This window comes from Ctenocephalides felis, unplaced genomic scaffold (genome assembly GCF_003426905.1).
Source record: "Ctenocephalides felis isolate EL2017-DRISC unplaced genomic scaffold, ASM342690v1 CF-g0.4_SCAFFOLD_03570, whole genome shotgun sequence".
NCBI lineage: Eukaryota > Metazoa > Arthropoda > Insecta > Siphonaptera > Pulicidae > Ctenocephalides > Ctenocephalides felis.
In genome coordinates, this window is record NW_020539724.1 from 25,814,566 (window position 1) to 25,827,739 (window position 13,174).

A 13,174-nucleotide genomic window follows, 5' to 3' on the forward strand; every position below is an offset into this window, starting at 1 on the left:
TTTTATTTACATGCAGTTTCTATGAATTTCAAAATTATTTGACCATTCGAATTTTGTTTGTTTGTGGAAACACATCTCTTTTGTAACCTGACAAGACCAATAGAATTTAATTATTATTATCACATTTTATTTAATTTTTTCAAATTTATGATGATTAATGTAATGTACTCTTAAGAGTAATTTCTACGTTAATTTTTCGATTATATTATCTTAGCTACTATTTGGTTGTTTAAGTATAAATACAATTTTGGAACATTCAGAAGTGTTCTTGCTTCGGCAGAACATATACTAAAATTGGAACGATACAGAGAAGATTAGCATGGCCCCTGCGCAAGGATGACACGCAAAATCGTGAAGCGTTCCACATTTTTTTTGAATTTTTAATTTATTTAATATTATACAACAAGCAAAACATAATAATAAGTTGTAAGATTGAATGTTAAAGAGTCACCATGATTCAAAGCATAACAGGTGGCGCTTCAACCCTTAGCGACTAACTCGCGTTGTGGCGTATAGCCCGGTTGTTTAAGTATAAATACAATTTTGGAAGATTCAGAAGTGTTCTTGCTTCGGCAGAACATATACTAAAATTGGAACGATACAGAGAAGATTAGCATGGCCCCTGCGCAAGGATGACACGCAAAATCGTGAAGCGTTCCACATTTTTTTTGAATTTTTAATTTATTTAATATTATACAACAAGCAAAACATAATAATAAGTTGTAAGATTGAATGTTGAAGAGTCACCATGATTCAAAGCATAACAGGTGGCGCTTCAACCCTTAGCGACTAACTCGCGTTGTGGCGTATAGCCCGGTTGTTTAAGTATAAATACAGTTTTGGAACATTCAGAAGTGTTCTTGCTTCGGCAGAACATATACTAAAATTGGAACGATACAGAGAAGATTAGCATGGCCCCTGCGCAAGGATGACACGCAAAATCGTGAAGCGTTCCACGTTTTTTTTTTTTAATTTGTAAGATTGAATGTTAAAGAGTCACCATGATTCAAAGCATAACAGGTGGCGCTTCAACCCTTAGCGACTAACTCGCGTTGTGGCGTATAGCCCGGTTGTTTAAGTATAAATACAATTTTGGAACATTCAGAAATGTTCTTGCTTCGGCAGAACATATACTAAAATTGGAACGATACAGAGAAGATTAGCATGGCCCCTGCGCAAGGATGACACGCAAAATCGTGAAGCGTTCCACATTTTTTTTTTGAATTTTTAATTCATTTAATATTATACAACAAGCAAAACATAATAATAAGTTGTAAGATTGAATGTTAAAGAGTCACCATGATTCAAAGCATAACATGTGGCGCTTCAACCCTTAGCGACTAACTCGCGTTGTGGCGTATGACCCGGTTGTTTAAGTATAAATACAATTTTGGAACATTCAGAAGTGTTCTTGCTTCGGCAGAACATGTACTAAAATTGGAACGATACAGAGAAGATTAGCATGGCCCCTGCGCAAGGATGACACGCAAAATCGTGAAGCGTTCCACATTTTTTTTTAATTTTTAATTTATTTAATATTATACAACAAGCAAAACATAATAATAAGTTGTAAGATTGAATGTTAAAGAGTCACCATGATTCAAAGCATAACAGGTGGCGCTTCAACCCTTAGCGACTAACTCGCGTTGTGGCGTATAGCCCGGTTGTTTAAGTATAAATACAATTTTGGAACATTCAGAAGTGTTCTTGCTTCGGCAGAACATATACTAAAATTGGAACGATACAGAGAAGATTAGCATGGCCCCTGCGCAAGGATGACACGCAAAATCGTGAAGCGTTCCACGTTTTTTTTTTTAATTTATTTAGTATTATTCAACAAGCAAAACATAATAATGAGTTGTAAGATTGAATGTTAAAGAGTCACCATGATTCAAAGCATAACAGGTGGCGCTTCAACCCTTAGCGACTAACTCGCGTTGTGGCGTATAGCCTGGTTGTTTAAATATAAATACAATTTTGGAACATTCAGAAGTGTTCTTGCTTCGGCAGAACATATACTAAAATTGGAACGATACAGAGAAGATTAGCATGGCCCCTGCGCAAGGATGACACGCAAAATCGTGAAGCGTTCCACATTTTTTTTTTGAATTTTTAATTCATTTAATATTATACAACAAACAAACCATAATAATAAGTTGTAAGATTGAATGTTAAAGAGTCACCATGATTCAAAGCATAACAGGTGGCGCTTCAACCCTTAGCGACTAACTCGCGTTGTGGCGTATGACCCGGTTGTTTAAGTATAAATACAATTTTGGAACATTCAGAAGTGTTCTTGCTTCGGCAGAACATATACTAAAATTGGAACGATACAGAGAAGATTAGCATGGCCCCTGCGCAAGGATGACACGCAAAATCGTGCAGCGTTCCACATTTTTTTTGAATTTTTAATTTATTTAATATTATACGACAAGCAAAACATAATAATAAGTTGTAAGATTGAATGTTAAAGAGTCACCATGATTCAAAGCATAACAGGTGGCGCTTCAACCCTTAGCGACTAACTCGCGTTGTGGCGTATGACCCGGTTGTTTAAGTATAAATATAATTTTGGAACATTCAGAAGTGTTCTTGCTTCGGCAGAACATATACTAAAATTGGAACGATACAGAGAAGATTAGCATGGCCCCTGCGCAAGGATGACACGCAAAATCGTGAAGCGTGTTCCACATTTTTTTTGAATTTTTAATTTATTTAATATTACACAACAAGCAAAACATAATAATAAGTTGTAAGATTGAATGTTAAAGAGTCACCATGATTCAAAGCATAACAGGTGGCGCTTCAACCCTTAGCGACTAACTCGCGTTGTGGCGTATAGCCCGATTGTTTAAGTATAAATACAATTTTGGAACATTCAGAAGTGTTCTTGCTTCGGCAGAACATATACTAAAATTGGAACGATACAGAGAAGATTAGCATGGCCCCTGCGCAAGGATGACACGCAAAATCGTGAAGCGTTCCACATTTTTTTTGAATTTTTAATTTATTTCAGAAGTGTTCTTGCTTCGGCAGAACATATACTAAAATTGGAACGATACAGAGAAGATTAGCATGGCCCCTGCGCAAGGATGACACGCAAAATCGTGAAGCGTTCCACATTTTTTTTTTTGAATTTTTAATTTATTTAATATTATTCAACAAGCAAAACATAATAATAAGTTGAAACATTGAATGTTAATTGATCAAACATTGGTACAGAACCCATAAAAATATGAACTAGTGGGACGCATGGCATCGTGCCTTAAAGCAAATTTCTAGAATATATCTTATATATAAAATTCTTCTGTAACAATGTAAGTTTCATATTTCCTCCTAAACTATAATTCGGATTTTCATGAATCTTCCTGAAGTTTGTTCGGGAAATTTTTTAGAATGTTTTGATTCATAGAAATATAGTTAAATTGTAGAAATAAATAGAAAAAATTACAAAAAACCGCTTATCATTGTTTGCCCTTGAAAATATTTGAGGCTTAGTTTGACATTAAAAACAATTGAGGACTGTCATTTGCCAAACATTTCTATTCACTTATAGGCTAAGGCAATATTAGAATATAATAAATTCATAATTATGAATAAGGAAAATGTAATGTCTACATTATTAATGCCGAAAAGCAGCTGAGATGTGCCAAAAATTAAATTAATACTAGCTGTAAGTGGAATTCTGTCTTAAGGCAATTAAGGCATCGTGCCTTAAGGCAAATTGCTGGAACTTCCCGTACCATATTTTTGAGAAACTATAAATTGGACAAAAAATTACTTTTTTTTGAAAAAAAATTTTTTTTAAAAAAATATTTTTTTTTTAATTTTTTTTTTTTTGAAAAAAAAAATTTTTTTCTTTATTTTGACATATTGTGGAAGATCTGAACTTTTTTTCAAAGCAATCGTACTGCTTTAACTGCATAGGGACACAATATAAAGCGTGTAAGCGCCGCGTCGCTGTCTAACGCATCAGCATTGGTACGGAACCCATAGGAATGTTAACAAAATGTATACTTATTGTTAAAATCTCTATAAAATATCTGATAATTAATGTGCATATGTCTAATGATCATTTTGACCGCCAAATGGCTCATTTTTTTACTTCTTCCTCCATATTTCCGAAACCGCTAGACCTACCTTCATGAAAATTTTATCGATTCTTCATCTTGTCAATACAAGTGAAATGCTTTTGAATTATTTAAATCGGACGCTCCGTTCTCCTAAAAACTGAGTTACCGTTTTCGGCACTTTTTGCCCCGTATCTTCGGAACGGCTAGACCTGTCTCCGCCAAAAACTAATCAGCACGTCTCCTTATCAATACGAATCGAATGTTTTTTGAATTATTCAAATCGGTTGATCCGTGTTCCCGAAATCGTCGACGAAAATTTGTATCCGCACATACATACACACACGTACATACACACACACACACATACATCCATTTTTTCTAAGGTATGTCAAAATGTTCAGAAACCTCTGAAACGTAAAGATATATAAAAATTTTCATTTTCGATTTTTTTGCGATTACTATAACTTACCCTACGGGAAGTTAATAAGATGCAAATAATATAACATTCATGTAACAAGTGATGCAGTCTGGGCATGCGTCTGACGCGCACGGCGAATCGTGTTCTCAACTGCGCGTAGATTGCTTTTGCTTGCAATAATTTTGTTTGCGCACTTTGCGAACTGATTTGCCGTATGAATTCGTGCAAAGGAGCCATAAGTGATTGCGCTCAAAATATTAAATTGCAGTCGTTTTGCCTTACTATACTAAGTCACAATACAAAAAATTATTTAAAAGTTTCATTGTGTCAAAAATTCATATGTTTGTCATTGGGTACGGAATATTTACTCAATGGAGCGCTTTGGGTCTGAAATTTTTACTATTTTCCAATTCGTTTGGAATTTTGGAACTAGGTTCATCTTACTCTTCAGAAGTGAAAACAATTTAGACTCCTTTACCACTTCTCGGGTGGATGACATTTCTTTTCAGTGGTGTAATTTTACTTTTTTTTCAAAATAACGTTGGGTATCGATAAAAGAACTAATTATACGAGAAAAATATTTAATAATGTTTTTCAAAAAGGAAATACTTTTCAAGTTACTGGCTACTGAATATTTGTTTCTTTTTTGCGTTTTCATCATTTGTGCTAACACCTTCAAAAATATACATTTTAAACGAAATCATGTAATGAACAGAATTATATCAATTAAAATCTTAATAAATCGTTATTTTATAGTGTTTTAAGAACATTATTAGGCTAGATATGAAAATTGGTTTTTTAGTGCTCAAAATAAGCTTTAAAATGAGTACTTCTGCGTGAAAATGAGTGAGCTATCATGCAGATAAAGGACGCATGCAATGTTTTTTTTTTTCATTTAAATCAAATACTTTGAGTGCCATATTCACCAAAATTAAAAATAATCGTATTCAATCTAGAATTAACTTGGTTTAAGAGATCTTGATGGATTCTAGAAAATACCACAACTTTAGTACAAATGATTCTTAAAAAACTCATGATTTCATGAAAAAAAAACATTTTTAAAAAAAACAACCAATTTCTCACATAATACCTCTGAAAGATACGTATAAAAGTATATATATAAGAAAAGTCGAGGTATTTTTCTGACTAATTATTATTGTTTATTATTTTTTCGTTACACACACAAAATTGATAGATGTATGATTAATTAAGGAGCTGTCCAACCAGAGGTCTTTTGAGCCGTTTAACCCCCTTCGCCGTTTTACAATAAGAGAAGTTACGGTAAAATTAATGATAGAGAAATTGTAGCTCATTTAATCACCTTTAAATAGTGTATTACAAGTTCTGATAAAATCAGAATTAAAAGAGTAATAATCCATTAATGCTGTGGATGGTGACGGAGTGCAAATTGTTAAAAAACATTGAAATTAAGATAAAGATTAGGCCTATTTCCAAATATCAAGTAAATTGGAGCACAGTAAAAAAATTTACAGAGCAATAATTTTGTTGATCGTAATATATTGGTGTAAATAGTAATTCAAAAACAGTAATTATTATTTTTAACTAAGCAGTAAATATTAGTATAAAATATTGAAAAATTGTAGACGTAGGTACAGAACAACGTCTGTCGGGTCAGCTAGTATATATATATATATATATATATATATATTATTAGAGTTTAAAAGTCGAACGTCACATTAATAAAAATAGTATGAGAGTTTTTAGTGATTTATTTAAAATCCATACGTTTCGGCTAGCATCTTAGCCTTCATTCAGTGACAATCAATTTAACTATAAAAATTAAAACTAAATAAATAATATTTAAGAAATTTCATAGAAAAACAATAATATAATAATAAAAAACACTTACAATTTTGTATCCTAATATCACAGATGAAAACATTATTACTCCATGGTATGAGTATGTGCACAGTGGTAAAATATATATTTTTTAACATCACAAACAGCAAAACACACAAATAAACATGAATAACTTTTAATAGGTTGTCGAAACTATGTACTGACTATTTGGAGTCACATTTTTTCTTAAATCAGTTCTTAACATATTTATTTATTTATACGACAATCGGCTATGTATAGTACATTTATAATATTGCACTACTACAGTAAATTTATAATATTACACTAATAATTTTATGACTTAAAAATCTACTAATATTGAATTTGGTAACATATTTCACACAATATTTTGGTAACATAATCTAATAATTAATTGCACATATTATTTTATTGTGTAGTTGCACTTTAAAGTATTAATTTTTTCGTTTTGTTGGTCTCGAAAACATTTTGAAGAGTATCGAAATAAATCAAACCTCCGCAATATTCGTTGACTACTTTGCCTAAATTGTTTAGAGGACTGTTATTGTTTTGTACGTGTTTTTTGAGGATTTAGTTGTATTGACAATGCTATTTGATCGAAGTCCTTGCCTGGGTGTAAAATAATAGTAATTACTATTTTAGTTCTTTTCCATAAATTTACGATTGTTTGGCACCTTCACACTTTCAATTGTTTTTTAATCATTTTAAATTATTGAATGTCAAAAAATTTGACGTCAATAAAATATATAATAAAATTATATCGAATACAAATTATTTGACTAATTTTATAAATTTTATTACTTTATGTATTAAATTGTCATAAAATATCTTTTTGTTTACATGCAGTTTCTATGAATTTCAAAATTATTTGACCATTCGAATTTTGTTTGTTTGTGGAAACACATCTCTTTTGTAACCTGACAAGACCAATAGAATTTAATTATTATTATCACATTTTATTTAATTTTTTCAAATTTATGATGATTAATGTAATGTACTCTTAAGAGTAATTTCTACGTTAATTTTTCGATTATATTATCTTAGCTACTATTTATTTTTCATTTTATTTGTTTTAGTGTCAAATTTCTGAGTGTCAATTGTCAATGTCATTTGACATTTAATAATAATTTAATATTGTAAATATAATATTTGGTATTAACATTTGTTCAATTTTTATTTTATTATACCTTTATTATTACAGTTACATTCAAATATATTCGTTTCTTTAGAATTTTCCAAAAATATTTGACATTTTGAACTTTCAATTTTCTATGATTTATGACAAATATAAAATTTCGCGTTTCCGTAAACATTGACGACTGTCATTTCATAGTGTTTTGTTTTAAACTGACAATAAACTGATAATATTAATATTGTTATTAATTAATTAATTAATTGACATTTTTATAAATTTTATATTTTGAATATAAAGTGTGATTTTTACTATTCTTTATAACCTAAGTTGGATATAATTTTTCCTTTTTGAATAAGACAAAAGTAATAGATTTTTTTAACTATCCAATTTTTTCATTATTCATTATAATATAATATTTATTATATTAATATGAATTGTTTCGGTTATAATAAGTGTTATATTTCACTTTTAAATTGTGATACGTAGTTTGATGATGTTATCGCATTTGAATTAACTTGGTAAGCAAATAAAATATAAATCTTTTTTTTTAGTTTTAATATTAATTTTATTTTCAATATCAATCAGAATATAGGACAATTTTATGAGCTATTTGGCTTATGTAATTTACTCGCACACATACACACACTTTTACATATAAATATAAACACACATATAAATTAATCTTATAAATATTATATGATAGTTAGAGAATCACTTCAATAAGTGATTCTACTATTCTGTCCATGTTAAGTTTTGGTAGTTCTAAAGGCCCTCCATATTATCTTGGGCAGCTTCTTCTTCAGTCTTCTTGAAGTTGGTGTCTCGAATGAGTATAGAATTTGAATGATGTTCTTGTTTATGAAAATTTTTGACACTGTTGATTTGTATAATTCTGTTTATAAATTCAATATGAAGATCATCGTGTAAAGTCTTATTGCCAACAAACCACAGAGCATCAGTAATCTGACTTAATATTTTCGATTGAGCACGTTCCATTAACACTATGTTGGATTTGCTCGCACAATCCCACAATTCTATGCATAAGTCCATATTAGTTTTATTACTACCTGGTAAATTAGAACTGTCTTAGAAGCCAGTATAATGATGTTTCTAAAATTTTAATATTTTGAATGTGAACAGAAATTTTTAATACTGCCTATAATCTAAGTTGGATATACATGCACGGTGAGCCAATAAAATTTAAAATCGGTTCAGTAGTTCAGAACCCATTACAAACCAACATCTTAACATGATCTTTATATCGTCATATACATTTATTCATCAAAAATTTCAGGAATTACAAAACTATATGTTGTTGATTATCATAATAATAATTTCAAACAAACATTATGGCAAATATTAGTTAAAAAAAGTGCCTGTTAACTATTTCATTAAAAAAAAACTCTCAAGACCGAGGCTTTAGTCAAATATTTATAGGCAAGCCATTCGAAATTCATTTGCACTTTAAACAAGTTTTTGAAATCAGGAGACCTCCATATAACACAGTAGTTACCGCCCCAAAAACTACTGTGTTATGCAAATTATAGTATTCGTACATAAAGAGGGTTAATGTTCCAAAATTTTAGAATTCAATAATGTCAAGAATTAATAACTATTTTTGTATTATTTGAACATTCATATATTATTCATCTGCAGAGCTGGTATATTGACAAATTTAAAACTTCAACATTACATTTTTATACAGACAAATATTTTCAACAGTATTTCTAATGTGATAATATCATTAATAATATTAGGCTAAAATATTTCAACTATAAGCGAAGCTGTAAAGAGCTTCATAAAACAATCATTGAATAAATGCACATGTAATGGTGACATATATTACTAGAATTTAGAGATTTGAACAGGCAATATCAGTAATATTGCAGGCCATTTAGATAACAAATGTATATATTTAACAAACGTTTTAAATATTTAAATATCTAAACAAAGTGCCTTTATATTTGATTTACTTCAGTTGGCGTATTCATGAAATAACAATATTTCCTAAATTAAATATTTTACCACAAACTGTTTTGAAAATATACATATTTAAAAACAAAATTCACCCATGCAATACCTAACACAATCACACATCCATATACAATAAATTATATTTTATAAATAAAATCAGCTTGTTCAAACTATAATGTCATGTCCTCTTTTTGGGAATTTATCACAGAAAAACAATAGCTAAAAAACTACATTTATATGGAATGTTTTAAATCGTAATGATTTATATTCGAAAGATTATCATTAAGTAGCTTGAATTATTTTCTATGTATTTATAAATCTATATTAAAATTTGGTAAATAAATTGTATCAAAGACTAGCTGGTGTGACCATATCTTCAAAACAAAATTAATAGATATTTTTCAGTGAATGTAATTTAAATTACACAATATAATTATTATTAATATTTTTTTACTTTGTCAAATATCACACACAGCTTATTGACTTTATATTTTAAATAAGAGTCTGTATCATAATGGTAAATTATGAGGAGTACCATAATAAATATTTTAAATAACTTTTTAAATAAAAATGATTTACATTCTCACATGATAGAACTGCATCAGACAATATAAATTTGTATAAATTAACATATACACAAAGTTGAATGTGATTAAGAGGTGCTCCATGTAAATAATCTAATCTCTAAACACAATTATAATGCGCTACTCTGGTCAGTATTCATGTGAAAAAAGTACCAGAAACCTTATTTAAATTATTATGCACCATCATATTCTGGCATAGGAATTAAAATATTTTTGGAACAATTAAACCTCTAAGCATATCAAATGAGTTCCCATCAGGATGAACAGATATCAATTTTCTGTTAGGATACTGAACCAGCAGCGAAATCAGAAACCGAAATCATCGATACTTTCGTCCATTACAACAATCTTGGCATTGCTAAAAGTTAAAATATTATATAATGTTTAGGATTTAATTAACAATAACAATAGTTTCATTTACTCACTTGTGCAACCAATACTTATAATACAGGTCATAAAGATAGTCAATATCTCCAGCTTGTACAATTTTAAAAATATTTTCTACCTCGGAGAAAACTAAGGCCAAAAACTTCTCATAACTAAGAGTTTGAAGATCAGTTCCATTATCAGCATTATGCTAAAATATAATAGATAATTAATACATATTTACTATAATTTATTAATAACACTATGTTGATTTAAACCATAATTAATTTCCTGTAGGGTAAGTTATTGTAGTAATTGCAAAGAAACTAGTGGTGTATGGCATCGTGCCTTAAGGCAAATTGCTGGAACTTCCCGTACCGTAATGAAATATTCAAGGAAAATTAAATCAAATCGATTAATCGATTAAAATAATAATTATAATAATTATTATAAATACTGTAACTTATATATGTTTATAAAAAAGTAAATAAACAAAGCTTAACCAATCAAATTTAAAATGAAAACATTGTTTAATTTATGAAAATTATACAAACTGAATAATATAAATAAAAAAACTAAAAGCAAACATTTCGTTAACACAAGCAGAAACTAAAAGCAAACATTTCGTTAACACAAGCAGAAAGTTCAAATCGAATGCTGATCTCTCAAAAACTCATTTTTTGCATATTGTCCTCGGTATCTCCGAAACGACTGGACCTGCCTTTGCCAAAAACTAATCACCATTTCTCCTCGTCATATATATTAAATGTTTTTTGGATCATTCAAATTGAATGCTCCGTTCTCTCAAAAACTCGATTTCTATTTTCCGCACGCTTTGCTCCGTATCTCCGTAACGGCTGGACCTGCCTTTGCCAAAACTAATCAGCACATCTCCCTATCAATAGGAATTGAATGTTCACACACACACTCCATTTTTTCTCAGGTATGCCAAAATGTTCAGAAACCTTCAAAACACAGAAAAATGCAAAAAATTTCAATTTCGATTTTTAGACGATTTTTTCAAATAATTTCAAAAAATAGAAAAAAAATTAAAGCTTAAAAAATTTATTTCCAGCAATTGCGAAAGTTCCAGCAATTTTCCACTAGTTTGTATTTTCTTTGGAATAAATAGAATAATATCTAAGTATATCTAAGTATGCGATTCGTTGCTTCGATATACGAGCAAATTAGTTAAACAAGCAAAAAAGAGTTATCCAGAAAAATGTTAATGGCGAAATATATTTCATAAAAATATGAAAAATTCCGTCAGTTGTAATAAAGATTTTCCTATAATAGAAATATTTTGGATGTTTCATAATAGTAAATTATTTTATAATAAGTATACTTGAAATTATAGTTTCAATTATACATTAATATTAATTATGTAATAACGATTTACACATGAGAATATATTGAGAATTATTTTAAAGTTTGAAATTTTGACTATACATTAATAGTGATTGTAAATTAGATATATTGATTTGCGTTTTTTGCTTTTTGTACATTTACAAAATATTATATACTACAATGTCTTTTGAATTAAAGCATGAAATTGTTGAAAAATATGAAGATGCCAAGAATGTACGAGCATAGAACATCATAGACATTTAAACAGAAGGAGTTGATAAAAGGTATAGCTCTTGCTAAGGAGTAATTCCTGAATAACTCCTGAGCTCTAAAAATTTGTGGATGCAATGCCGAAACGAATTAATGGCATTTCAATATATTATAAAAGAAAAATTGCTTAGAGATACGGCCGATTCGACATACGAGCGTGGTACGGAACGAATTAAACCCGCATATCGGAGTACCACTGTAAAACATTTCTTTAAAACATTATGTAATTTGTTTATTACAAACCTTTTTAATAACATCATTTATACAAGTAGTTGGATCACTATTATCCAAATTTACTCCACAACCCACATTACAAACAGTGATGTCTGAATCTAAAGTGCTGGTTACAACAAGGCCACCAATTTTTACTGCACCATGAGCATATATGTCATTTGGCCATTTCAGGCCAATATCGAGGTCCTATAAATGATATGAACAATTGATAGAATGAGAAGTTCAATTTATAGGATGAAAACAATTCATCAATTTCCTTTACCTCATATCCAGGCTGTGATAAAACGGCTGATACTACGGCAGTAGCCACCAAATGCTGAACTACTGGTGCTCGTTGCCCTAGTGGTGAATCAGATGGCACATGTAGTTGAACTGAAAACATAGCACAACCATCGGGAGATAACCATTGATTGGCGGAGCGCCCGAACCCTATGTAATATAAAAAAAAAAAAATGTTTTTAAACTAAACAAACTAGATCGATTATCAATTATAGCCATTCAATTGAAAGTGGAATTTAAGAAAGGTTTTAAACTAATAATACTTAGATTATAAAAATAAAGTTTACATACCTCAAAAAATTGGAAGGCTGACATTGAAAGAAATCATGTGTTTATATTTACAACTTAAATATATAAAACATTTTTCACAAAACTATTTTTGTTAATATAAATTCAATACCTTAGTTTGGAATCTTGGTATAACTACAATACCATGTTGAAGTTTTACACCAGATAAAACGTCCTGAGAACTAGTCATGACTGATGAATAGATAACCAACCGCCCCACATGTTCAGACTTCAAATTCTGCCAAAAATAAATTAATAATTACTCTAATTAAACATTTATAAAAATATAAATATAAGTTAGTTACACCAAGTATTCAATTGTACTAAAATTATCTGGACAGGAATGTACTCTGATCGGCAACATATA

The 13,174-nt window shown here is 29.6% G+C and overlaps 1 protein-coding gene and 11 non-coding genes across 12 annotated transcripts; 11 read left to right on the top strand and 1 right to left on the bottom strand.

The window, feature by feature from the left end:
* The first annotated feature begins 264 nt into the window (after positions 1-264).
* On the top strand, positions 265-371 carry LOC113383887. The gene has a single exon (XR_003367845.1). It is a non-coding gene; the product is annotated as a U6 spliceosomal RNA (small nuclear RNA).
* Positions 372-560: 189 nt separating this feature from the next.
* On the top strand, positions 561-667 carry LOC113383888. The gene has a single exon (XR_003367846.1). It is a non-coding gene; the product is annotated as a U6 spliceosomal RNA (small nuclear RNA).
* Positions 668-856: 189 nt separating this feature from the next.
* Positions 857-963, top strand: LOC113383905. Its single transcript, XR_003367862.1, has one exon. It is a non-coding gene; the product is annotated as a U6 spliceosomal RNA (small nuclear RNA).
* Positions 964-1,109: 146 nt separating this feature from the next.
* LOC113383889 lies at positions 1,110-1,216 on the top strand. The gene has a single exon (XR_003367847.1). It is a non-coding gene; the product is annotated as a U6 spliceosomal RNA (small nuclear RNA).
* Positions 1,217-1,407: 191 nt separating this feature from the next.
* Positions 1,408-1,514, top strand: LOC113383909. Its single transcript, XR_003367866.1, has one exon. It is a non-coding gene; the product is annotated as a U6 spliceosomal RNA (small nuclear RNA).
* A 189-nt stretch (positions 1,515-1,703) lies between these two features.
* On the top strand, positions 1,704-1,810 carry LOC113383906. Its single transcript, XR_003367863.1, has one exon. It is a non-coding gene; the product is annotated as a U6 spliceosomal RNA (small nuclear RNA).
* Positions 1,811-1,994: 184 nt separating this feature from the next.
* Positions 1,995-2,101, top strand: LOC113383891. Its single transcript, XR_003367849.1, has one exon. It is a non-coding gene; the product is annotated as a U6 spliceosomal RNA (small nuclear RNA).
* A 191-nt stretch (positions 2,102-2,292) lies between these two features.
* LOC113383919 lies at positions 2,293-2,399 on the top strand. The gene has a single exon (XR_003367875.1). It is a non-coding gene; the product is annotated as a U6 spliceosomal RNA (small nuclear RNA).
* Positions 2,400-2,588: 189 nt separating this feature from the next.
* Positions 2,589-2,697, top strand: LOC113383921. Its single transcript, XR_003367877.1, has one exon. It is a non-coding gene; the product is annotated as a U6 spliceosomal RNA (small nuclear RNA).
* A 189-nt stretch (positions 2,698-2,886) lies between these two features.
* LOC113383892 lies at positions 2,887-2,993 on the top strand. Its single transcript, XR_003367850.1, has one exon. It is a non-coding gene; the product is annotated as a U6 spliceosomal RNA (small nuclear RNA).
* Positions 2,994-3,020: 27 nt separating this feature from the next.
* LOC113383852 lies at positions 3,021-3,127 on the top strand. The gene has a single exon (XR_003367812.1). It is a non-coding gene; the product is annotated as a U6 spliceosomal RNA (small nuclear RNA).
* Positions 3,128-10,329: 7,202 nt separating this feature from the next.
* On the bottom strand, positions 10,330-12,997 carry LOC113383664 (biotin--protein ligase-like). Its single transcript, XM_026621916.1, has 5 exons — positions 12,952-12,997; positions 12,503-12,669; positions 12,250-12,426; positions 10,449-10,600; positions 10,330-10,381 (listed from the first exon to the last, which is right to left on the bottom strand). The coding sequence occupies exons 1-5, from the start codon at positions 12,995-12,997 to the stop codon at positions 10,330-10,332; spliced, it is 594 nt and encodes a 197-aa protein (XP_026477701.1).
* Between the last annotated feature and the right edge of the window lie 177 nt (positions 12,998-13,174).